The 26,760-nt window shown below is 48.6% G+C and overlaps 2 protein-coding genes and 1 non-coding gene across 3 annotated transcripts in view; 1 reads left to right on the top strand and 2 right to left on the bottom strand.

The window, feature by feature from the left end:
* Positions 1-26,760, top strand: part of LOC127042466 (zinc finger protein 560-like) — a 307,892-nt gene that overhangs the window by 5,181 nt on the left and 275,951 nt on the right. The window contains exons 4-5 of the mRNA XM_050935892.1: positions 1,507-1,589; positions 3,864-4,040. Of these exons, the coding sequence (XP_050791849.1) occupies positions 1,507-1,589; positions 3,864-4,031 (251 nt within the window). The 3' untranslated portion in view covers positions 4,032-4,040. The remainder of the gene's footprint in view (positions 1-1,506; positions 1,590-3,863; positions 4,041-26,760) is intronic.
* TRNAV-AAC (transfer RNA valine (anticodon AAC)) lies at positions 7,108-7,180 on the bottom strand. The gene has a single exon. It is a non-coding gene; the product is annotated as a tRNA-Val (tRNA).
* Positions 21,122-26,427, bottom strand: LOC127042467 (zinc finger protein 560-like). Its single transcript, XM_050935893.1, has 4 exons — positions 26,394-26,427; positions 25,573-25,699; positions 23,669-23,751; positions 21,122-21,394 (listed from the first exon to the last, which is right to left on the bottom strand). Exons 1-4 carry the CDS (start codon positions 26,415-26,417, stop codon positions 21,227-21,229), a joined length of 402 nt encoding a protein of 133 aa, XP_050791850.1. The 5' UTR covers positions 26,418-26,427; the 3' UTR covers positions 21,122-21,226.

Genomic DNA, 26,760 nt, shown 5'->3' with positions numbered 1-26,760 from the left:
AGATGGGGTGACATGTGCATGCAGTATTCAAGATGTGGGTGTATCATGGATTTATTTGCTGTTTTTACAAATATGATCTATGAGATATTCTGTCATATCTATCACTTTCTTAATTATTTCCTACATTGTTCACTTTTTTTCACTGCTGCTGCACATTGAGTGGATGTTTTCAGAGAACTATCCACAGTAACTCCAAGATCACTCTCTTGAGTGGAAACAACTAATTTAGACCCCATCATTTTGTATGTATAGTTGGGATTGTGTTTTCCAATGGGCTGCACTATGTGCTATCCTGTCATCTAGTACTGCTGAGATCCTGGATTCAGTAATATCCCTGCCCTTCCTGTTCCCTTTCTCCACCGAACCCCGCCAGCCCATGCTTCCTGTTCCCAGCTTCCCCAGGATTCTCGCACTGTCTCTGAACCTCTCTGTCAGCAAGAAGCAGTGCCAGGGACACTTGCCCTCTGTCTAGAGTCTTCGATTTCTGGGACATGGATTTACTTTCTCTGTGTTGTAAGAGGCTCTGTCATAATGAGTGTCTGTGATGTTACCCAGAGTACAATCTGGACTGTTAAATAGCTGTACCTCAGTGGAAAAGGCACCCCATGCTGGAGGACTGTTTTCCCATGAGAACAGCCCCTCTTGGCCAATTAACACACAGTCTCCAGCATGTAACTCACTCCCAGCTACACAGTATTGAGTGCTGCTAGACAGCCACTCATGAATTACACCTCAGGAGAAAACCAGCAAATTCTCAAGTGCCCAACTTTCCCCCAGAAATGTGCATCTTGCACTGTCCAGCACGCTACTGAACGACCCAAGCTCATATGAAGTCTGTCATTTCATCAGCGGAAAATGACATGCACCAGCTTGTTATCCCAAACAGAGTTTCCAACACACTTCAATCCACACATACTGGTTAGATGAACAATAAACCAAGATTGTTAACTACCAAAAACTAAAACTAGGCCCAGTCCATGAAAGAGGCACTCCCAGGAGAGACTGTATAAAGGCTGGAACATGAAACACCTTTGTAAACCTGAGACAGCTGCCTTGGGGACAATGACAGGGAGAATCCCCCAAAGTGACTCCTTTGTTTCTGCTCTTCTCTGGCCTCCGATTGTTCCTTCCAACGTGGAGTACTTTGCACTTGTCTCTACTGAATTTGATCCTATTTACTTCAGATCATTTCTCCCGTTTGTCCAGATCATTTTGAATTTTAATCCAATCCTCCAAAGCACTTACAACCCCTCCCAGCTTGGTGTTGTCCGCAAACTTGATACGTGTAAGAGAGAGACTGTTACTGGGAGGGTTTCCCCATGTGTCAGAGGGTTACACCCTGGTGGGAGGGGGCTAGGCCTGTACTGGAATAAGGTCACTCTGTGCTTCACAGTGTGCTAGAACCTAGAATGTGCATTAGCAGGGGAAAAGCTGGGGGGAATCGGCTTGGGGAATGGACAAAAGCCTAGTCTGAATTCTCACACCTTGCCTTTTTCACCCCGGCAGGCCAGAGAATAACATCCATGTTTCGCTGCAGATCATCTCGTCTTCCCAGGGGCAAGGAAATGGCTGCAATGGAGCTGGCTCAGGTAAGAGATTATCAGGGTGGCGGGCTCTGCTTGGAGGTTGAGGAGCAGTAAATGCATAAGAGGGTGGGAATTGCTAGAGGTGGTGGGAAGCAGGAAATATCTCGGGTGGAGAAAGGGAGGGGACAGCATGTGACAAACCTGCTGAGACTTGTGTAGTGTAGGGCGTGATGGGTTGTCACCCCCAGGAGGCAGTTTGTGGAGCTTCTGGGAACTGCTGTGTCCTCTAACCCTCACGCTGGGCTGGCCCTTCTCACACTGCTTTGCTGGAGATTTCGCCAGCCTCTCCAGGGCCTGTTATCACCCAACACAACAGCAGGTGGCGCCATGCAGCCAACTAAGCTACCTGAGTGCGTTACCTAAGCCACTCAAGGACAGATAGAAGACAAGAGCCAATTTCCCACTCCCCAACCTTGCACACTTGCTGTAGTATAAATCCAGAATGATACCATCTTATAGTGCACAGGGATCTCTATAATACAAGCTCATTAATGTAGTTCCCCTTCCCCTCGATATGGGACAGATGTGCACAACAAGCTGAGATTTTCCCCAGACACTTCACTCAAAATACGCTGGTTAAGATAAAGCATCAAACAAGTTTATTAACTGCAGAAAGATAGATTAAGTGATTATAAGTGATAACAAACAGATCAAAGCAGATTATTTAGCAAATAACCAAAACTCAGACTAAGCCTAACATACTAGATGGATAGAATTTGAATTAGCAGTTTCTCACCCTGACTGATGGTACAAGCAGTCCCCCAAGTTTCCATACACAAGCTAGAAATCTCTTGATCCTGGGAGCAGCACTTCCCCCACATCCGTTTTTGTTTCTCAGGTGTTTCCAGAAGTTCTCTTGTGTGGAGAATGAGGCCAAGAGATGATGTCACACCCCACCTTATGTAGCTTTTCCATATGGTGGGAACCTTTTGTTCCAAACTCAGTTCCTAGTCCAGTTTGTGGAAAAATACAGGTACTAAAATGGAGTTTAGTGTCATGTGGTCTGGTCACAGGCCCTGCTGAGTCATAGTAGCCATGACTCATAGGCTGGCTGAAACATTCACAGGAAGGCTAAGCTCTTCCACAGTCCATTGTCTTTGTTGAGCCATCAGCACTGTCTGGCTTCTTCATTGTTGTACCTGAAAGGCTCATTGTGGGTGTTACCCAGAGTAAGCACATTTGAAATACAGATACAGAGTCAATATCCATAACTTCAGATACGAACATGATATGTGCACACAAATAGGATAATCATATTCAGCAAATCAGAACTTTTCCAGTGACACCACTCATGATGCATCTTCTACAAAATAGATCATAATTATGTCCTAATCATATTATAATCATACCACTATGATGAATATGGGGGTGTAGTGTCAGATAGGTCCTAATTTCAAGGCACAGGAGTTGGGAATGGAACTTCCCCTCTTTGTGGAACAGGAAATAACCCTCCAGCCAGGGCTGGGACAACTTCCCAGACTCTCAGCGATGGAGCCTGAATCTACTGACATTTCATTAATTACCACCAACCCCAATCTTTGTGGCAACTGTAAACTTTATCAGTGATGATTTTGTACTCTCTTCTAAGTCATGGATAAGAATGTTAAATAGCACAGGGCCAAGAACCAATCCCTGCAGGAACCTGCTAGAAAGAAATCCACTCGATCATGGTTCCCCATTTACTATCAGAGTTTTTAATCTATTTAATGTATGCCGTGTTTATTTTGTATCATTCTAGTTTTTTTTAGTAAAAATATTGTGCTAATCAAGTCATGTCCCTTACGGAAGTTTAGGTATATTACATCAATACTATTAGCTGCAACCAAACTTTTGATCTCATCCAATAAGGATATCCCGTTAGTTTGATAGGCTCTATTTTCTCTAAACCTTTGTTAATGGGCACTACAATTCTGACCTTCTAACTTCTATTCTTTATGATTGACTTCCCCTTTCTTCCATATATTTTATTTGGAGAGTGCTTGGATTCCTACCAGGGAGCCACTATCAGGGTCCAGAGACAGCCCCATCTCCTATATTAAGCTCTGGCTAGTAGCTATGTGATAAATGTGAAGACCCTGCTTCTGTCTGTCAGATGGGAGACACAAAGGTTCTCTCTTTCTACCCTCTGATGCCTCCTGGCTGCTGTAAGCAAGGTGGGGTGGGACTCTGTTAACATGTGCCTCCCGGAGCTTCCATTTCCCTGGTGCTGCTGTTCCGTGAATAGTGGGGTTGTGAGTGGGTCAGCAGGTACTGAGTATTGGACTCCTGCTCTTTCAGGGGCCGGTGACCTTCGAGGAGGTGGCTGTGTATTTCTCCAGGGAAGAGGGGACTCTGCTGGACCCCACTCAGAGAGCCCTCTACAGAGATGTCATGCAGGGGAACTATGAGACGATGGTCTTGCTGGGTAAGGATTCCTGTCCCTTCTGTTCTTGGAAGGGGAAATGAAGAGTGAAGGTTCATGCCACCCCCACAATGCCATCTGTACCCTGTCCTGTTTCAGCATCACCCCAATAGGCCAGTAACATACATACTACCAGAGACCCTCCTCTGCTGCAGAACACTTTGGGAACAGAGCACAGGAGCAGCATCACACAATGTCAAATATCTCCTCTTTACTCAAGTAAAACTGGGGTTAGGTCCAGCATAATGAACAGAAGCTTCCTACCCCCAGCCTTCTCTCAAACCCTGAGCCTTCTCTACCCAAACCAGAATGTGCTTGGGGTGTAACAAGCAGGCGGCTGGAGTCAGAGCTGCCAGTCCAGGGTTACTTATCATACAGACACTCAGTGCGTCCTTGAACGCTGGCTGGGAGTATCCAGACAGGGGAGCTCCAGCAGCAGAACACTGAATCTCACCCAGGATTACAGATGACACAACTCCTCGCTGATCTGGATTGCACCCCAGCATGTGAAAATGGCCTAGGTTGGTAGTGACATTTCTTGAGACATGGAGAGTCTTGCTCCCATATCACCAGGTGTAATAAAAATAACAGGAAAGGCCAAATATGGAAAACTGATTGTTCAGCTTGCTTTTGACCTGCATCATATTTTGCAATATATTCCAAATAAGGAAATTAACGTGCAACGTATGTGTCATTGTTTGTGGTTTTAAGCTGTAAAAGGCTTGTGTGATTTTTAGCTCAGGAACAGTATTCCAATAGCTGTCGCCCCCTGCGTGCTTGTAACCAAGAAAAGAGCCTCAGGCTGAGCTGATTCAAATATTAATCCTGTGGTCGTTTTCCACAACAGCCTCAATAGGTCCCTGTGATGGAATGTAAGGCTACATCTAGACTACCCACCGTATCGGCGGGTTAAAATCGATTGCTCGGGGATCGATATATGGCGTCTCATCTAGACGCCATATATCGATCCCCGAGCGCGCTTATATCGATTCCGGAACAACACCAACCCCAACTGGAGTTGCTGATTTGACAGGGGGAGCCGCGGACATCGATCCCGCGCGGTGAGGATGGGTGAGTAATCCGATCTTAGATATTCGACTTCAGTTACGTTATTCACGTAGCTGAATTTGCGTATCTAAGATCGATTTCCCCCCGTAGTGTAGACCAGCCCTTAATGTCTTCACACCTTCCCCCTGCAGGAGAATGGCTGTTTGACCAGCTGTTTGCCTTGCTGTCTCTGAGGAACTGGTCTGTGGGTGTTCCCCAGAACTGTAACTTTTTCAGTAATATCATACTGTAAAATCTCACAATTTTACATACAGTGTTACTACACATTTTAACAGGAGGATAATATTCAGTAGGTTATGCGTTTTCTAATGATACCTCACAAGCCATTTTCCACTAGCAGGGTCTTCTCTGTTCACAGAATTTCTGATAGTTTGATGTCTGCTGGCACTGGATATCACTATTTTGGCATCTCTCTCTCTGTCTCAGTGAGCACCCGCTGTGGTTGTTGAAAGTCTGTGATGGGATCTATGGGATGCAACTGAACAGTGGGACCCCTGAGCCCTTTGTCCCACCACCTGGGCTCCCTCTCACACATGTGATGCTGAGACAAGCTGTGAATCTCTGGCAGATATTGCACTTACACAGACATCCGTAGGTAGGGACACAGCCAACTGAATTACATGAATGCTTCTGCAGCCACTCATAACACTAATGATAGAAAGTCGCCCCCCCTACAGCTCTGCAGCCTTGCACCCCTGGATCATACCATCTTGCCTTAATCAGAAGCCTGATCAGTGTGAGTTTATTACACAGGGTCCACCCCTCCCTCACTGTGAATAGTACATGAACCAGCCTTGTAATGGAGCTGAGATTTCCCAAGAACTTCAAGCAAAATACACCAGTTTAAGTAGAGCATAAAACAGATTTATTAACTACAGAAAGATGGAGTTTTAAGGATTATAAGTGGTAGGAATAAAAGATCAAAGTAAATTACCATGGAAATTAAAGATAAATTCACAATCTAAACTTTACACCTTATTACACTAGGGCGTAGTTCAGTTATGCACACAGGAAGGCTTAATGCTCGAGCTGCTGCACATGCTGGGCAGGCTTAAGGTCGGGCTCCCCATGGCAGGAGAGAAGAAGACTCGGCCCCTGGAGGGGCAGGCTGGGGCTTCCTGGATCCCATTTGCTCACAGCCAGCGCCCTGCCCCCACTCCCAAGTCATCCATGGCGCCCCCAGGTCGGCCAGAATGGAGCAGCAGTTTTCACTGCACTACGTCCACTTATGGCTTACAGGCAACTCCCAGACTCACCACAGTCCACCATCTCGGCCAGAAAGGAGCCCACTCAGCCTCACCATTGCTGCTTTTCCTTCCCCCCAGAACCCCGCTTCTCCTGGGCTGCAAGTAGCCATCCCTGGGATGCCAACAGGCAGCCACAGGGGTCTGTCTCTCAGCAGCCAACCGCACCTCCATGGGTTCAGCCCTCAGAAGGGCAGGTGGGGGTTTCCTGGATCCCAGTTGCTCACAGCCAGCCCAGCCTCCACCTCTAAAACCATCAGTCATGCCCCCAGGTTGGCCATAAAGGAGCCGCCATTCTCCACTTGGACTCAGCTTTGCTTGTTTTCCTTTCACCCAGAACCTCCCTTCTTCTCCTGGGCTGCAAGTAGCCACTCCTGGGAAGCCAAGAGGCAGGCACAGGATTCTACCTCCCAGCAGCCAACCACACCTCCCCAGGCTTTGCAGAATGAAGGGTGGTGCTCTACTAACCCCACTTAGCCGCACAGCTTCTTCCCTGCCTTCCTCAGCTCAACTTTCCTCTATTGCCCCATTCCTGCCTCACTTCCTCCTTTGGCCAGTCACGCAAAGGAGCCCAGCAGGAAGTGAGAGCCTCTATAGGCCAACCTCCAACAGCAGAGGTGGCCAAGCCACAAGCCTCCAAATGGTGACTGGCCTAACTACTCTAGGTTCTCCAGCCTGACACCAAGGTGCTTTCTCCACTGCTGTCAGCATCCTCTGTCATGCAGGGGTTGGAGTTATCCCAGGGACAGGCCAATAGGAGGAGTGCCCTTTCTGAATAACAAGGGGATCTGGGAAAAGGAAGCCAGCATGTTTCTGCCTGGTTTTGAACCAGGGACCTTTTGCGTGTTAGGCAAATGTGATAACCACTACACTACAGAAACTCCACCTACTGGGTTGTTGCTCACTCTGGCACAGACCGATGGACAAATCTAGAGAATGTGGTGGTAGCCCCTCGATAGGTCAGCTGGCAGGGCAGAGGACTGGAGCCAGCACTCAGGAAGTCGTCCTTACCTCGCCCGTGTGACTCCAGCTTGAGGGAGAGCTTCTTTTTCTTCTCCTTGCTGACAAAGAGCAAGAGAAGAATGAAAGGTCAGGTGGGCCAACTCGGTGCAGAAGCCCATGCTGTCTTTTCCTGCTGCATAGCCTGAAATGAGGGACTCGTGGCAGTTAAAGGAACTGCTGCACTCTCAGAAAACATCCCGCCCGTGCATAAAGGAGGATAGAAGAGCCTGTTAGTCTAGCACGCTCCCAGCTGAACTGTTTCAGCAGCTGCTAGGTTTCTTTTTGGCCTGTTACTTTTCTGTCTGGGATGTTGTTGTCAGCTGTGGCACAGAAAAAGGACGTCATTGCGAGCTGCCCATGAAGATAAGATTAACTTTTGCCTTCCTTGCTCGGCTTTACTTGCTTCCTCACCCTATTCCTGCCTTAGTTCCTGTGTTACCTGAAGGCAACGGGGGCCCAGCAGTACGAAGAGGAAGTTAGACAGCTAGACCCTGGTGGCAAAAGTTCTACCACCGCTTGCCACCCCACTCTCTTCTCCCAGCTTCACATATTGACCGCCAGGGACTTGGTGCCCAGCAGCGCAACGGAAGGCAGTGGACAGAGCCACCCTCGCCTTGAAGCTCTGGCTCATTAAACCGTATCTTCAGTCGCTGATGGCCAATGAGAGACCAACAGCGCTTGCCATTTTAGCACTTGAAAATGCCATTGGTCAGTCACTGGATCTCTTTAATGCTGTTACATAACAAATGAAAATAGAATCTCAGTGTGACATTCTGTACCTTTGGGGGAGTGTGCTGTAACCCCCATATTCCTCATTTTCATATAATCGTGATCTTATATACAGAGCATGCCTTGTAAGGTATCAGGGGAAAGGATATGATCTGCTGAAAGTCATTTCTCTACCCATAGATGTTTACCATTCATGCATATGAAGTTATGAGAATTGTGCAGTGTGGTTATCACTATGCTGTAAGGTGGGGGAGTCAGCCAAATATTAGCTCCCCAGTGACAACAGCAAGGAAAGTAACCAACACCCGGACAGGGTGTCAAACAACCCATCAACAGCCATTGTTCAGCAAGGGAGCTACAGTGCAATCACTTACCTGCAAGAGGACACCCCAGGGGAATTGCTCAGACTTGCTTGGAGAGACGCAGTGATGCTCACCTGACTCTGAAGGGGGAGCAAAGCCAAGAGGGAAGAAAGGACATGATAAAAGCAGAGACATTTGCCATGCTTTGTCTCTCTCGTCCACCTACATCTACAGACACCCCCACACCAAGCAACTGAAGCGCTGACGAAAGGGGAGAGCCTGGCTGAAAAGCCACCAGCCGGCCTGTGGTGAGAAGCATCTAAGTTTGTAAGGGCATTGAAAGGGTTAAGATCAGCTTAGAGTGCATTTTGCTTTTATTTCACAAAAACAACGAGGAGTCCGGTGACACCTTAAGAACTAACAGATTTATTTGGACACAAGCATTCGTGGGTAAAAAGCCCTCTTCTTCAGATGCATGGAGTGAAAATTGCAGATAGAGGCATAAATATATATTGGAACATGATGTAAAGGGAGTTACCATACAAGGGGAGAACCAGTGTTGAAGGCTAATTCAGTCAGGGTGGATGTGGCTCTCTCCAAGTAATTGACAGGGAGGTGTCAATACCAAGAGAGGGAAAATTGCTTTTGTAGTGAGCCAGTCACCCCCAGTCCCTCTTCAAGCTCAAATTAATGGTGTTAAGTTTGCAGATCAGTTGTAACTCTGCAATTTCTCTTTGAAGTCTGTTTTTGAAGTTTTTTGAATGGCTTCTTTTAAATGGCTACTTTGAATGGCTACGTTTAATTGTGTTATTGAATATGAACATGTAAACGTGTTATGGAAGTCCCATGTGGTCTAGTGGTTAGGATTCTTGGCTTTCACCCAGACAGCCTGGGTTCAGTTCCCCACACAGGAACAATGCAGAGCTTCTCCTTGGAGGGGAGACAGGAAACAAAAAGAATGGGAAGGGATCCTGCCAGCAGCAGAGCTGGATAGAGTTGGGAGCAGTACTGGATTTGACATGGTGCCATAGTGCTAGGCCCAAGCTCTGAAGGGACCTGTAACAGTAACTTCCTCCCCTCTGCAGAAAGGGAGCCTCAGAGCAGCCTGGATTCAGTAGGGGAGCTGAGACCCCATAGGGCCCTGGGAGCTGTAGTTCCTTGACCAGCTCCCTGCCTTGGAGCAGAGAAGGAACATTTCCCAGCATTCCCTTGGCTGCTATCAACAGGAAAGGGAGGGGGGAAGCTGTGAGACTCCATGCGCTGCAGCTTGCTGTGGCTGGGGGGCTGGCTGCTAGAAGGGGGTGCCACCTGTGAATAGGGAAGAGGTGTGACCAAGGAGTAGAAGGCTTTGGCCCAGGTAGCACCCTCAGAAGACTTCCCCAGACAGGCTTAGGGATGCTGGTGTGACCTCGCCTGGCAGCCCCCAAAGATGGAACTGGGTGGACTAACTGGACAGGGCCCCTCTCTATCTGAAGCTGGGCAAGGGAGGTATGTGGATCCCACCAGAAGGTAAAATGGTAAGTAAGGAAGGGGAGGCTCTACTGGACCTGGACAGCTTCAGATACAGGACAGGAGGATTTCCACTTCTGAGCCATGAAAATAGAAATTGACTTTTCCTTTCCAGATGTATCTAATATTCATAAAGGGAATCTAGCCCCTGCCTTCCAGATCTGAACACCTCAAAATCAGGAGTGCTCAAGCTCAATTTGGGCAGCTGTTACTTCATTTCTCCCAAATCAAATATGCTGATCCACTGTCATTTACTGTAGAAAAAGTAGGAGAAAATTGAGCAACAAACGTTGGGGTCTTCACAGTGCTAACGAGGGCTGGAATTGCTATTTTCAACAGCCATTACACTTTTTTTTTTAGTTTTGTTTGTTTAAAAGGAAGACAGTGATATTGCACTGGCAAATTCCCCATAGAAACAAAGAATGGAACAAAAGAATAATAAAGGCACCTCAACTTTCCTCATTTATGTAGGACGGTCTTATTAGATGGATCCAGACATCTTCCAATCACAGAAGCTGATAATTGTTCCACTTTACTGCAGTTCTGTAACCATGCAGGAACCTAGAGGAGGAAAGTGCCTAACTCCAGAGTCTGCAGCTGCCTAGGGCCAGTGCTGAGGATTTAGAGTCCCTAGTGCTGCCCTTGCAAGGTTCAAGCATGCTCAGCCTTGGCATTGCCTCCGCTCCTGCGGCTAGTAGCTGCAGCTGTCTAAGGCTGGCCTCTGGCAGTTGCCCCATGGCTGTAGCTAGAGAAACTACAAGTGGCTCTATGACTCCGGGGGCCATTAAGCTAGAGCACCTAAAGACACTGGAGTTAACCTCAAGGAACAGAGGTCACCAGTAGGAAAGGAATGTCGGGGGAGCAGGGAAGGCGGGAGGAGGTCAGGCTTGCAGAGGGAGCTTCCAGCTGGTTGGGAGCATGTCCAAAGTAGAAAGGAAACAAGTATGGGGAGAGGTGGTGGTGACCAGGTAGCAGACTAGCACGTAGATGGGAGCAGAGGGAGAGACTGCTGGTGTCTTCAGATTCCCAAGGGCTAAGTCCTCACTGTGGGGAAATGGTGTTTGCAGGTGGCTTGCTCACATGGCAGGATGGGGGCTGAGGGAGGGATCTGTCAGAACTGATCAGGTGTCTGCTGGCTTTAGGACTTTGAGCTGAGACTAGGACCACATGCAGTGACTGGTGACATGGGGGGGTACTGGAGACATGGCTAGAGAAGGTCTGAATGAGGAAAGAGATAAATCTGTGGGGAGTTTCCTTGGTCACTATGAAAGTTCTGCTCACTGTGGACACTGGTAAACCCACATGGGTGTACAGCTCAATAAGAAAACCCGCGGGCTGAGGGAGCTGTGTATGGCAATGCATATAGTCATGGAGAGGTGTGTGATCAAAATGAAAAATGTCTCTGAGGTTCAGTACCGGGTATACGAAGGCACCAATGGCACTGCCCCACCAGGCCCACACTCGGAGCCCACAGTGACTATACTGGGGCCCACAAATATGTTTGGTGCCAGGGCCAACAAAAGGTTAATCCAGCCCTGACTGCCTGAGCACTATTTCAGCCTCACATTTTTGGGTGGAACTCCCACAGTGAGAGCTGCAGAGCACTCCCCCGCAACACACACGCACACACTCGTCCTGGTGTTGGGAGGGGAACAGGAGAAAGGACAAAAGAAGAGATGAAGAGAAAGGAGGGAGGGACAGGTGGATGGAGGAAAAGGTGAAACACAAAGGACAAACCCTAATGTCCCCATGATTCTAAGGGACAAAATCCCAGGTGCGGAATAAAATTCTGCCTCCTTAAGCTCATGTTTTCCATGCCTAGAATTCAACTCTCACCAGATGGATCAGACTGAACAGGTTTCACACCTCCAGGAGGCTCTTACCTTCTAAAGAGGGACGGCTGTTTTCTAGTAAAATCACTACAAGGGAAGGAGAAAACTGGAAAGAGGTTTCTCCTGGCGCTCACGTCCGTGAACCCGAATACTCTCTCAGTCCTCAGACAGAGACCTGGAGAAGGAGACTTGCTGAAGCAAAGCCACAGGGGTCTCTGAGGTTTCCCTAGCCCCTGGCCCCTGACTGATGTCAGGATCTCTCTGTGAGGTCACCACCTGCTCACCAATAGTCTTTGACCAATAGTGTGAGGTCCTGCAAAAGGCCTTTGTGATGTCACTGCCACACCCCGCCCTTGCTGTGCCAATGTCCTGCCCCGGCCAGGCACTTTGGAGCTTTGAGCTACTCCCTGTGGATCACCTCACTCAAGGAGCTTTTCTATAGAGCATCCTCAGATGTCTAAGCACACGAGTGCCATGGCAATGAACTGACACACATGGCACCAAGATGAGATCATTAGTAGACTAACCTATAGGAGAAGGACACCCCAGCATTAGTAGGGGAGAAATCCCTACTGAACATGCATTACACCTAGCAGCCCCTGCGTGGGGTCGGGCAGGGGCTGCGGAGGGGGGAGACCTGGGAAAGGGATGGATGGAAAATGTCTGTGCAGCCGGGACATGGCCGGGGGGCGAGGGGAGAAGAGCAGGTGACCCCTGAGGAGCGGGGAGAAAAAGGGAGGGCTGAGATCCCCTCGGAATTACCACTGCCCCCTCCGTGGAGACCCCCCTCCTCTCCTGTCCTGCCCCCTTTCTCCCTAGAGAGCAACAAGCAACATCCAGGCTGACACCCCCTTCCCTCAAACCCCTGAGAAGTTCCCTGTTCCCCTCCCCCCATTGTGCCCCATTTTCTCTCCCCTTGCCAATGGCCAGTTCAGATCTCAGGTTTGGGGTGTTTCCCCCCATTTTCACCTGCAGTGATTTGTCCTTGTGTAGGTGGGAAATGGTTCCCCCGAGTGATTTCTGAACTGGGCAGAGGCTGGGGGGGGCCTGAGACAGGGACACCTCTGGGCTGGGCTGGGGGGGCCACTCTCTGCTGGCAACAGGGCGTGGGAAGGGCCAGGAAGGGGAGGGGGGAGCAAGTGTCCCCCATAGAGAGGGTCCAGCCTCAGGCTGCTACCAGTAGCACATTCCTATCCTGGCCGGGGCGGGGGGCTTTCTCCAGCTGGGACCTGCCCCCTAGGCAGCCCCAGGCTCTGACCGCACCAGCCCCGCCTGGAGCCCCCAGTGAGTGAGAGACCCCGGAGGGGGAGGGGGAGGGAGCACTGGGCCCTGACAGGAAAGTGACTCTCTCCCCTCAGATCTTGGTGTTTTCCTCTCATGTTATCAAATATGCAGTTTGTGACACAATTTCTTTGCAAATCTCAAAGATTCAAATAAAATAACCTAAACATTTGCCCCACTTCTCTCTAGTTGTCTATTTCTAATTGAATATGCCCTGAGATTTTCCTGTCTCTAATTATAAAATAATAAGAAAATCTCAGATTTACACCTTTTCTCAGATTATTGAACACAAAATGTTTGCAAATGTTGCCCATTTCCTCTTTATTCATTTATCAAGTATTCATGTGAAACACTCAGATTTTACCTCCTATCAACAACTGATATAAAATCCCTCTGATTTTCCACTTTCCTCTCTATAATTTGCAAAATGGATCCAAAATCTCTGATTTCCACCCTTTGTCTTTCATTTCTGAACACTGATCTGAAAGCTCAGGTTTTCCCTCTGTGTCATTATCAAATGTCAATTAACAATCCTCTCAAGTTTTGTGCTGTTCCTTATGTTTCTAAATCCCAAAAACTTCTTCCTTCGGGGGAACCTGTTGCCCTGAGTCGCTCTCCATTCTGGATGTTGCAGGGGATTAAATTTCCCAGTGATTGTCTTTCCCCTCTCCTTTGAGGATCATTTGTTCCCTCTTTTAGCTCTGTTAGATATTTGCCAAAGAAAGAGACCAGCCTGATATTTAATACACATCAAAGCCAGAGGCCTCCCCCTGTTTGGGGATCAGTGGTTCGCAGCTGGTAGTGGGAGAGTTGGCTGGCCCCTTTTCTTTTCTCCAGCTGGCACAGGATGAGGGGGTCACTCTGAGTGCAGCATGTCTTGAGAAGTATCCCAAACCACAAGACAAATGGTCTCTGTGAAGGGTTGCTTCCCACAGTGCTAAGATGTAGCCACCTCTGGCAGGATCCATGGTGGCTACTATTTGCTAGTGACAGGCCACGGAAATTTCTTACCTATTTTGCCCCTCCATGCCAGGCCTGCACAACATACGGCCCACGGGCAACGTGCGGCCCGTGAAGTCTCACTGTGCGTCCCACAGCCGGGAATCAAAGGGCTCTGGGCTGCCCGTAGCCGCGGGGAATCCAAACCCCTTTAAAGTTCAGCCGCGGCCGGGATTCAAAAGGTTCTGAGCTGCCCGCAGCCGCAGGGAGCCCAGAGCTCTTTAAATCTCAGCCGCGGCCAGGATTTATAGGGCTCTGGGCAGGCGGGCGGGGAGCTCAGAGCTCTTTAAATCCCAGCCACCAGGGCCGGCTTTAGGCCAATTTAACCAATTCCCTTGAATCGGCCTCGCTCCTAAGAGGACCCCGCACCCAAGCCCCAGTACCAGCAAAAGCCAGTGCGCTGTACCAGGGTGGCCCAGTTTCCCCAGGGGGCAATTTAAAAGGCCTGGGGCTCCCAGCAGGGGCTGGAAGCCCAGGCCCTTTAAATTGCCACTAGAGCCCTGCTGCTGGAGCCCTGGGGTATGGCTGCGGGGCTCTGGGGGCTATTTAAAAAGTCTAGGACTCCCATTGCTTCTACCTCCCCGGCCCTTTAAATAGCCACTGGAGCCCCGCCGCTTCCCCAGGGTTCCCGCGGCTATTTACAGAGCTGGGGCAGTGGAAGCAGGGGCGCCCCGGGCCCTTGAAGTAGCCCCCAAGCCCCAGGCTGCTGCTGCTACCCTAGTGGGAGAGGGGGGAGGAGGAGGAGGAGAAGGAGGCACTCACCATAGAGGATGGGCTGTACCCCCTGTACCTGCACCCCCTGCCCTGCCTGCAGCCAGCCTGTCCCCAGCCAGCCCCTGCTGCACCCCCTGCCCGCACCAGCCCCGCACCTCCTGCCCTGCTTGCACCAGTTCCTGCCTGCAGCCTGCCCATCTCCAGCCAGCCCCACACCACCTGCCTTGCCTTCAGCCCTGCACCAACCCCTGTCTCCAGCCAGCCCTGCACCCCCTTCCCTGTCTCCAGCCAGCCCCTGCCACACTGCCTGCCCTGCCCGCACCAGCCCTGCACCCCCTGCCCTGTCTCCAGCCAACCCCTGCCATACTGCCTGCCCTGCCCGCACCAGCCCTGCACCCCCTGCCCTGTCTCCAGCCAACCCCGTACCCCCTGCCTTGCCTTCAGCCCTGCACCAACCCGTCTCCAGCCAACCCCTGCCGCACCCCGCTGCCTGAAGCCAGCCAGTCCCGCACTCCTTTGTCTCCAGCCCTGCCAACCCATGCCGCACCCTCCCTGTGGCCCTGCCTGAAGCCAGCCAGCCCACCCCACACCTCTTGTCTCCAGCCTGCCCACACCCCTTGCCCAGCCTGCAGCCAGACCCTACCTCTCGCATCCTCCCCCTCCCCCACCTCCAGCCAGCCCCATATTCACTGGTGCCCTGCAGTTCCGAGGGAAGTAACCCTGCACACCTGCTTCAATGAGATGGGCAGGGAGCAGCTGGGACCCACACATGTGCACCCTAGCACACCCTAAGGGAGTGGCAGAGCTCATTTCTAGTTCAGACCCATCTTTTTAAAAAAGAACTTTTAGGTAGGGTTAACATACATCTGTACTTTCCCGGACATGTCAGGCTTTTTGGTTCTTAAATCGCCATCTGGGAGGAAAATACGGACGTATGGTAACCCTACTGGTACAAAAAATACATACTGTGGCAGAACTTTTTATAGGGAACCGGTTGTTAAGAACTGAAAGGCTTTTTTTTCCCCAGTCATCCCTGCGGGGCCCCGCACTTCCTAAAGCCGGCCTGCCAGCCACGGCCGGGATTCAAAGGGCTCTGGGCTGCTCGCAGAGATTCCCGGCCGCAGCTGAGGTTTAAAGGTCTCAGGGCTCCCCACCGCCACGGGCAGCCCAGAGCCCTTTGAATCCCGGCAGCAGCTGAGATTTAAAGGGCTCAGGGATCCCTGTGGCTGCAGGCAGCACAGAGCCCTTTGAATCCTGGCGGCAGCTCCAGGGGATGGAGTGAGGCTGGGATTTCAAGGGCTCAGGCTCCCCTCAGCAGCAGGAGCTCTGGGACCTTTAAATCCCTGCCCCAGCCCTGAAAAGCTCCGGGTTCCCCCAGTCATCAGAGCCCCAGGCCCTTTAATTTGACCCTGAGGGCTCCCAGCCACCTCTTTGGCTGGGAGTCCCTGGTTGATTTAACATCAAGTAACACCTCCCCACCACCAACCTTCCTTTTTGACCCACAGCTGTTTTGGTGGGGCGGCGCTGGGGAAGGAGGGTTTGTTTCTGCAGGGCTGGGCGGGGTGTTTCCGCCAGGCTGGGAGGTCCTGAGTGGGGGGTGTTTCCGCAGGGCCGGGGGTTTCGGTCCTCAGCTGTTTTCTTTGGAGTATTGTGGCCCTCGCTGTTTTACTCAAAGTACTGTACAGGAACTTTTCAGGGGGATTAAGGCAAAATGCCACATTTATTAGTAATACAGGTATCAATTAATACTCTATGATATGCACATGAGATATATATCACAGTCATGCATTCACGCACACACACAGACATAAACACACTCCGTCTTGCTGTTGTTACCAACTAGTTGCTCCCCTTAACTGCACTGGCCAGGTGAGTTAGATGGGGGAGGGGTGGAGCCGGGCTTCTACCGATCCAAATCGATGGTCCGATGGTGACAAGACGAGATCCGGGGTCCTTCTGCAAGACACCTCGCATTTATAGCAGCTTCCCTCTTATGCAAATCTAGACCAGATTCAAAATCTGGGTCTGCGTCCGTTGGTCTTTGTGCTGCTTTTCTCTGGGTGTTGTCCCAATGCTGCTCAAAGAGGGTGTTTTCTAAAGAAGGTGCTTGCTTCTAATCCCTGAGGCCATCAATATGTCTGCTCTTCTTTATTGGGCCCACTTGACAAGTTGTATTGTCCTTTGCTCTGGCTCCCATTCCCTCTTCAACTGTTGTAGCTGTCTGGAGGTGGGTGTCTTCCAAGCCTCACTCATTCACACCTCATTCAGTCAATAGAGCAATTGATTACAGAGTGCGGGGGAAGATCTTATTCTACTTCTAGCAAAAAGGCACATGTTTTCTTTTACTTTAACTATACTATCCTTAGGGGCTATAACATTTGATACAAAGTTTTCTACCAATTCTCTATATAGGGATCTAATACAAAGTTGTATGAAAATAGAGAGGCACAATGCCAAGTCATATGAATTACAAAATAACATCATGCCGGATGCAATGTCATAAAGATAAAGATACTTAATACAAAATAACACAATGCAACGTTATAAAGATTTATAGAGATAGTTAATACAGAGATTTCTCTACATCACCACTTTACGAGTTGTGCAGGCCTGCTGACGGCATTCGCGGGGGCTTCTTGCTCGTGTGGATTCTCTGATGCTGAATAAGGTGAGAGCTGCGATTGAAGGTTTTCCCGCACTCACTGCATTCATAGGACCCCTCCTGTGTGTGGATTCTCTGATGCCGAATAAGGTGTGAGCTGCGACTGAAAGTTTTCCCGCACTCACTGCATTCAGGAGGGAGAGGATAGCTCAGTGGTTTGAGCATTGGCCTACTAAACCCAGGGTTGTAAGTTCAATCCTTGAGGGAACCATTTGGGAATTGGTCCTGCTTTGAGCAGGGGGTTGGACTAGATGATCTCTTGAGGTCCTTTCCAACCCTTATAATCTAGGATTCTATGATAGGATCTCTTCCCTGTGTGGATTCTCTGATGCCCAATAAGGTGCGAGCTGCGACTGAAAGCTTTCCCGCACTCATTGCATTCACAGGGCCTCTCCCCTGTGTGGATTCTCTGATGTTGAGAAAGGCCTGATCTGTAAGTGAAGTTTTTCCCACACTCAGCACATGTATTTTTTTTGCTTTTCCCTGCAGATTTCCTGCTGTATTCTGGTTTCCTTAAGGCCCTTCTGAGTTCCCAGACAGGAAATAAATTTATCCATTTTCTCCCCTGGCTGGTTTCCCTGCTCTTTTTCTGGTCTGTGCTGAACCTCACACGTCATTGCATCACCTGCTGTGATAGAGACAGAAACCTCAAACAGGGATGGAAAGGGGAAGGCCAAACCAAAACAAGTGCTGGAGAGAGGACAAATAAAAATCAGGAACTCAGCTCCCCACAACAGGAGAGAGGAGGGGATCAATTCAGCCTTCACATCCCATCCAACTTCACAGGGGGAAGGGAGAAAGCTACTGCCCGGTGTCTGCTAGCATCTATAGGAAGCCTTGAGCTATATTTACCCTGCGGATGCGACCCCTGCTATGGACAATAATGAACTGAGAGACTTCCCAAGAGCTTTGTAGGGCATCCTAGATGTTTCCTTCAGGCACTTACAGATTCTGAGTTGGTTTAATGTTTCCTCATCTGTGCGGGGAGATCTCAGGATCTCTCTTTCCTCTGAACCCTGGAGCTCTGGGACCCATGGCTCTTCCCCTTGTTCCAGCTGGGAGATCATATCACGTTGGAAAACCAGAAACTCCGCTCAGATGAAAGAAAACAAAGGAGTTCAGTTGATTTCATACAACTTGATCATCAAAAACATTCTGTTAATTTATCTTCAGTGCTTAGTGTGACCTAGTGTGCCTGGGGCAGTCCTCACTGAAAATGCCAAGGTCAGAGCAGGCTGAAAAAGGGAGAGCAGATGCTCCCCATACTGGTGGTTAACACTGAAGTTAAACTCACTGACCAGTCACAAACTGTGCTTCTGATCCCACACACTGGTTAACGAGACTCTGAAAAAAGAAATCACACGGCCCCCTTTATTGCATGACAGTTCTCTGACTCCTAATCAGCAACTAGGTCCCGTACAGTGAGAGGTTATTTAAAAACTCTGCTCACTGTGATACAGCATGGCCAGAGGGCAGCAGGAGAGTGATCCTAATTGGATCCAGGAAGTGGGTGGGTAGAAGGTTAGCCACATTACCCAGGTTTGGATCTCATCCAAAATACCATGCTGCCAGCCAATCCTTTAGCAATTAAACTAAATGTTTAGAAGAAAGAACAAATGAAAGAATGAAGTTAAATTCCATCCTTCCAGACAATTCTTTAGCATCTAAACTAAAGGTTTAAAAGAAAGAAAGACAGAAAGAATTTAAATGGAAAAGCAGTCAGATATATTCCAAAATGGATATATCAGGTTCTTAGCAGTATTGGTGAGTTGCTGGCTTGAAAGTCTGTCTGAAACGCATCCACAGCTTGGATGGGTCATTCAGTCCTTTGTTCCAGGGTTCAGTTTGTAGAGAAGTTGCTCCAGAGGTAGGAAGGGGGATTGAAGACAAGATGGAGATGATGCAGCTGCGCTTTATATTCCTTTTGCCATGTGGCTTGTACTTCCTGTGTCCCAAACACAAGCTTCACAGCACATGGCATGGAAAAGCTTTGGAGGTTTCATTACACAGGCAAACCCCGGCATGTCTTGCTGACTCAATAGGTGTATCCCCTTGGTCCATAGGTTCATTGTACAGCTGATGACCCTCAATGGGCCATCAAACATGCTAGGCAATGTTGATGCCAATATGTCTGGGGGTGTCACCCAGAAAAACTGCACAAGTCTGGAAATACAGATATACCTTACATATCTGTAACTCACAATACAAAGGTGATAGAAACATAGAAACAAAATTATCATACTTGGCAAATCATAACATTTTCACTGACACTTTACATGGCATACCTAGCATGATTCATTGCAATTTTATCAGATTATATTATTTTATTATTAATACCAAAGTGTCTCACAATTTCATGCAGTCTCACACTTGCTAAACTAGTGAATTCCCAGGACCAGTTCCCCAGGTCCTTGAAGATGCCAAACATTGTGCTTATGAGGGATTGAAATACCCACATATCTGCTGGGAACACACACACAGACACTGTGTCAATCTGTACCCCTGTGTTCACTCTTCTAGAAAATTATGATCAATTTTGTACCCAGTATGGCTTGTGAGGTATCATTAGAAAACACATAACCTACTGAATATTATCCTCCTGTTAAAATGTGTAGTAACACTGTATGTAAAATTGTGAGATTTTACAGTATGATATTACTGAAAAAGTTACAGTTCTGGGGAACACCCACAGACCAGTTCCTCAGAGACAGCAAGGCAAACAGCTGGTCAAACAGCCATTCTCCTGCAGGGGGAAGGTGTGAAGACATTAAGGGCTGGTCTACACTACGGGGGGAAATCGATCTTAGATACGCAAATTCAGCTACGTGAATAACGTAACTGAAGTCGAATATCTAAGATCGGATTACTCACCCATCCTCACCGCGCGGGATCGATGTCCGCAGCTCCCCCTGTCAAATCAGCAACTCCGTTGGGGTTGGTGTTGTTCCGGAATCGATATAAGCGCGCTCGGGGATCGATATATGGCGTCTAGATGAGACGCCATATATCGATCCCCGAGCAATCGATTTTAACCCGCCGATACGGTGGGTAGTCTAGATGTAGCCTTACATTCCATCACAGGGACCTATTGAGGCTGTTGTGGAAAACGACCACAGGATTAATATTTGAATCAGCTCAGCCTGAGGCTCTTTTCTTGGTTACAAGCACGCAGGGGGCGACAGCTATTGGAATACTGTTCCTGAGCTAAAAATCACACAAGCCTTTTACAGTTTAAAACCACAAACAATGACACATACGTTGCACGTTAATTTCCTTATTTGGAATATATTGCAAAATATGATGCAGGTCAAAAGCAAGCTGAACAATCAGTTTTCCATATTTGGCCTTTCCTGTTATTTTTATTACACCTGGTGATATGGGAGCAAGACTCTCCATGTCTCAAGAAATGTCACTACCAACCTAGGCCATTTTCACATGCTGGGGTGCAATCCAGATCGGCGAGGAGTTGTGTCATCTGTAATCCTGGGTGAGATTCAGTGTTCTGCTGCTGGAGCTCCCCTGTCTGGATACTCCCAGCCAGCGTTCAAGGACGCACTGAGTGTCTGTATGATAAGTAACCCTGGACTGGCAGCTCTGACTCCAGCCGCCTGCTTGTTACACCCCAAGCACATTCTGGTTTGGGTAGAGAAGGCTCAGGGTTTGAGAGAAGGCTGGGGGTAGGAAGCTTCTGTTCATTATGCTGGACCTAACCCCAGTTTTACTTGAGTAAAGAGGAGATATTTGACATTGTGTGATGCTGCTCCTGTGCTCTGTTCCCAAAGTGTTCTGCAGCAGAGGAGGGTCTCTGGTAGTATGTATGTTACTGGCCTATTGGGGTGATGCTGAAACAGGACAGGGTACAGATGGCATTGTGGGGGTGGCATGAACCTTCACTCTTCATTTCCCCTTCCAAGAACAGAAGGGACAGGAATCCTTACCCAGCAAGACCATCGTCTCATAGTTCCCCTGCATGACATCTCTGTAGAGGGCTCTCTGAGTGGGGTCCAGCAGAGTCCCCTCTTCCCTGGAGAAATACACAGCCACCTCCTCGAAGGTCACCGGCCCCTGAAAGAGCAGGAGTCCAATACTCAGTACCTGCTGACCCACTCACAACCCCACTATTCACGGAACAGCAGCACCAGGGAAATGGAAGCTCCGGGAGGCACATGTTAACAGAGTCCCACCCCACCTTGCTTACAGCAGCCAGGAGGCATCAGAGGGTAGAAAGAGAGAACCTTTGTGTCTCCCATCTGACAGACAGAAGTAGGGTCTTCACATTTATCACATAGCTACTAGCCAGAGCTTAATATAGGAGATGGGGCTGTCTCTGGACCCTGATAGTGGCTCCCTGGTAGGAATCCAAGCACTCTCCAAATAAAATATATAGAAGAAAGGGGAAGTCAATCATAAAGAATAGAAGTTAGAAGGTCAGAATTGTAGTGCCCATTAACAAAGGTTTAGAGAAAATAGAGCCTATCAAACTAACGGGATATCCTTATTGGATGAGATCAAAAGTTTGGTTGCAGCTAATAGTATTGATGTAATATACCTAAACTTCCGTAAGGGACATGACTTGATTAGCACAATATTTTTACTAAAAAAAACTAGAATGATACAAAATAAACACGGCATACATTAAATAGATTAAAAACTCTGATAGTAAATGGGGAACCATGATCGAGTGGATTTCTTTCTAGCAGGTTCCTGCAGGGATTGGTTCTTGGCCCTGTGCTATTTAACATTCTTATCCATGACTTAGAAGAGAGTACAAAATCATCACTGATAAAGTTTACAGTTGCCACAAAGATTGGGGTTGGTGGTAATTAATGAAATGTCAGTAGATTCAGGCTCCATCACTGAGAGTCTGGGAAGTTGTCCCAGCCCTGGCTGGATGGTTATTTCCTGTTCCACAAAGAGGGGAAGTTCCATTCCCAACTCCTGTGCCTTGAAATTAGGACCTATCTGACACTACACCCCCATATTCATCATAGTGGTATGATTATAATATGATTAGGACATAATTATGATCTATTTTGTAGAAGATGCATCATGTGTGGTGTCACTGGAAAAGTTCTGATTTGCTGAATATGATTATCCTATTTGTGTGCACATATCATGTTCGTATCTGAAGTTATGGATATTGACTCTGTATCTGTATTTCAAATGTGCTTACTCTGGGTAACACCCACAATGAGCCTTTCAGGTACAACAATGAAGAAGCCAGACAGTGCTGATGGCTCAACAAAGACAATGGACTGTGGAAGAGCTTAGCCTTCCTGTGAATGTTTCAGCCAGCCTATGAGTCATGGCTACTATGACTCAGCAGGGCCTGTGACCAGACCACATGACACTAAACTCCATTTTAGTACCTGTATTTTTCCACAAACTGGACTAGGAACTGAGTTTGGAACAAAAGGTTCCCACCATACGGAAAAGCTACATAAGGTGGGGTGTGACATCATCTCTTGGCCTCATTCTCCACACAAGAGAACTTCTGGAAACACCTGAGAAACAAAAACGGATGTGGGGGAAGTGCTGCTCCCAGGATCAAGAGATTTCTAGCTTGTGTATGGAAACTTGGGGGACTGCTTGTACCATCAGTCAGGGTGAGAAATTGCTAATTCAAATTCTATCCATCTAGTATGTTAGGCTTAGTCTGAGTTTTGGTTATTTGCTAAATAATCTGCTTTGATCTGTTTGTTATCACTTATAATCACTTAATCTATCTTTCTGCAGTTAATAAACTTGTTTGATGCTTTATCTTAACCAGCGTATTTTGAGTGAAGTGTCTGGGGAAAATCTCAGCTTGTTGTGCACATCTGTCCCATATCGAGGGGAAGGGGAACTACATTAATGAGCTTGCATTATAGAGATCCCTGTGCACTATAAGATGGTATCATTCTGGATTTATACTACAGCAAGTGTGCAAGGTTGGGGAGTGGGAAATTGGCTCTTGTCTTCTATCTGTCCTTGAGTGGCATAGGTAATGCACTTAGGTAGCTTAGTTGGCTGCATGGCGCCACCTGCTGTTGTGTTGGGTGATAACAGGCCCTGGAGAGGCTGGCGAAATCTCCAGCAAAGCAGTGTGAGAAGGGCCAGCCCAGCGTGAGGGTTAGAGGACACAGCAGTTCCCAGAAGCTCCACAAACTGCCTCCTGGGGGTGACAACCCATCACGCCCTACACTACACAAGTCTCAGCAGGTTTGTCACATGCTGTCCCCTCCCTTTCTTCACCCGAGATATTTCCTGCTTCCCACCACTTCTAGCAATTACCACCCTCTTATGCATTTACTGCTCCTCAACCTCCAAGCAGAGCCCGCCACCCTGATAATCTCTTACCTGAGCCAGCTCCATTGCAGCCATTTCCTTGCCCCTGGGAGGACGAGATGATCTGCAGCGAAACATGGATGTTATTCTCTGGCCTGCCGGGGTGAAAAGGGCAAGGTGTGAGAATTCAGACTAGGCTTTTGTCCATTCCACAAGCCGATTCCCCCCAGCTTTTCCCCTGCTAATGCACATTCTAGGTTCTAGCACACTGTGAAGCACAGAGTGACCTTATTCCAGTACAGGCCTAGCCCCCTCCCACCAGGGTGTAACCCTCTGACACATGGGGAAACCCTCCCAGTAACAGTCTCTCTCTTACACATATCAAGTTTGCGGACAACACCAAGCTGGGAGGGGTTGTAAGTGCTTTGGAGGATTGGATTAAAATTCAAAATGATCTGGACAAACGGGAGAAATGATCTGAAGTAAATAGGATCAAATTCAGTAGAGACAAGTGCAAAGTGCTCCACGTTGGAAGGAACAATCGGAGGCCAGAGAAGAGCAGAAACAAAGGAGTCACTTTGGGGGATTCTCCCTGTCATTGTCCCCAAGGCAGCTGTCTCAGGTTTACAAAGGTGTTTCATGTTCCAGCCTTTGTACAGTCTCTCCTGGGAGTGCCCCTTTCATGGACTGGGCCTAGTTTTAGTTTTTGGTAGTTAACAATCTTGGTTTATTGTTCATCTAACCAGTATGTGTGGATTGAAGTGTGTTGGAAACTCTGTTTGGGATAACAAGCTGGTGCATGTCATTTTCCGCTGATGAAATGACAGACTTCATATGAGCTTGGGTCGTTCAGTAGCGTGCTGGACAGTGCAAGATGCACATTTCTGGGGGAAAGTTGGGCACTTGAGAATTTGCTGGTTTTCTCCTGAGGTGTAATTCATGAGTGGCTGTCTAGCAGCACTCAATACTGTGTAGCTGGGAGTGAGTTACATGCTGGAGACTGTGTGTTAATTGGCCAAGAGGGGCTGTTCTCGCGGGAAAACAGTGGAAAAGGCACCCCATGCTGGAGGACTGAGGTACAGCTATTTAACAGTCCAGATTGTACTCTGGGTAACATCACAGACACTCATTATGACAGAGCCTCTTACAACACAGAGAAAGTAAATCCATGTCCCAGAAATCGAAGACTCCAGACAGAGGGCAAGTGTCCCTGGCACTGCTTCTTGCTGACAGAGAGGTTCAGAGACAGTGCGAGAATCCTGGGGAAGCTGGGAACAGGAAGCATGGGCTGGCGGGGTTCGGTGGAGAAAGGGAACAGGAAGGGCAGGGATATTACTGAATCCAGGATCTTAGCAGTACTAGATGACAGGATAGCACATAGTGCAGCCCATTGGAAAACACAATCCCAACTATACGTACAAAATGATGGGGTCTAAATTAGTTGTTTCCACTCAAGAGAGTGATCTTGGAGTCACTGTGGATAGTTCTCTGAAAACATCCACTCAATGTGCAGCAGCAGTGAAAAAAAGTGAACAATGTAGGAAATAATTAAGAAAGTGATAGATATGACAGAATATCGCATAGATCATATTTGTAAAAACAGCAAATAAATCCATGATACACCCACATCTTGAATACTGCATGCACATGTCACCCCATCTCAAAAATAGAAATATTGGAATTGGAAAAGGTTCAGAAAAGGGCAACAAAAATGATTAGGGGTATGGGACAGTTATGCCAGACCTAACCCCCAGTTTCACTTGAGCAAACAGGAGATATTTGACACTGTGCAATACGGCTCCTGTGCTCTGTTCCCAAAGTGTTCTGCAGCAGAGGAGGGTCTCTGGTATTATGTGTGTCACTGGCCTATTGGGGTGATGCTGAAACAGGACAGGGTACAGATGGCATTGTGGGGGTGGCGTGAACCTTCACTCTTCATTTCCCCTTCCAAGAACAGAAGGGACAGGAACCCTTACCCAGCGAGGTCACAGTCTCATAGTTCTCCTGCATGACATCCCAGTAGAGGGCTCTCTGAGTGGGGTCCAGCAGAGCCCACTCTTCCCTGGTGAAATACATAGCCATCTCCTTGAAGGTCACCAGCCCCTGAAAGAGTAAGAGTCCAACACTAAGGACTTGCTGCCCCACTCACAGCCCCACTATTTGTGGCAGAGAAGAGTGAATCAAATGGAAGCTCTGGGTGGATCATAGTCAGGAGAGTCCCACCTCGACCTGGCTCAGAGTATCCAGCAAATGCCAGGGTGAGGGGATGAAGAGAGAGCCCCTTATCTCTCCCAGCATATCCATCACCCCCCTACTAGCCACTGACTGATACAGGAGATGGAGCCCCTAGCAGGGTCCAGGGAGAGCTCACTGGTAGGATGCCCAACACCCTCCTCATTGTGAGGAGTGGGATATGAAGGGAGAGGCAGCTCCAATAAGCCTGACTCATGGGTGTCCCCTTTATATCTCACAGCAGCTGATGGTTAATGAGGTCAGGCTCCAGCACTAGGAGTCTGGTCAGTTTGACTAGCTCCATGTAGGTGGGTTATTTTCTCTCTTCACAAATTAGGGCATTTCCACCTCCAAACCTCCTGGGTCTGTTCCTAGAATCTAGGCCACTTAGTAAATAACTCCCAGCAGGTCTGCCACACCCTGGCCTCCTCCTTTCCCCACGCTGTGAATTTCCTGCCCCGCTCCAACCTCCAAACCAGACTCTGCAAACCTTCCCACCTCTGGTGTATTTGCTCTCCCTTTCCTCCAGCAGGAACCCACCAGCAACCCCCCTGATAATCTCTACCTGGACTGACTCCACTGCAGCCATTTCTCTTCCCTGTCCCAAGCCAGGCTGGGATGAGCTGGAGCAAAACATTCTGCAGCCTGTCTGGGGGAGAAGGGCAGTTGTGGGCGTTTCAGAACCGGTTTTAGTTAATTTCACATCACAATTCCCCCAGGCCCTTTCCCTGCAGACAGACACCCTAGATTCTGTCATGCTGGGAAATGCTCAATCTGTTTATTACAATTTAGACCTGGCCCCTCCTGCCAGGCTAAGTCCACAGACACATTTTTAACCTCCCTTCTCTCTCCCCTCACCCCTTCTCTGAACACAAGGCTAGAAAAGAGCAGAACCAAAGGAGTCACTGTGGGGGATTCCCTCAGACACTGAC

This window comes from Gopherus flavomarginatus, unplaced genomic scaffold (assembly GCF_025201925.1).
Source record: "Gopherus flavomarginatus isolate rGopFla2 unplaced genomic scaffold, rGopFla2.mat.asm mat_scaffold_44_arrow_ctg1, whole genome shotgun sequence".
Classification (NCBI taxonomy): Eukaryota; Metazoa; Chordata; order Testudines; family Testudinidae; genus Gopherus; species Gopherus flavomarginatus.
Note: the sequence above shows the minus strand (reverse complement) of the source record. Positions and strands in the feature narration are given on the sequence as shown.

Coding starts and splice junctions, on each gene's coding strand:
- LOC127042467 (XM_050935893.1), bottom strand. CDS start 26,417: ATGGCTGCAGTGGAGTCAGTCCAG. Junction 25,700..26,393: donor CTGCAGTGGAGTCAGTCCAG/GTAGAGATTATC, acceptor TTACTCTTTCAG/GGGCTGGTGACCTTCAAGGA. Junction 23,752..25,572: donor TGAGACTGTGACCTCGCTGG/GTAAGGGTTCCT, acceptor TCACCCCGGCAG/GCCAGAGAATAACATCCATG.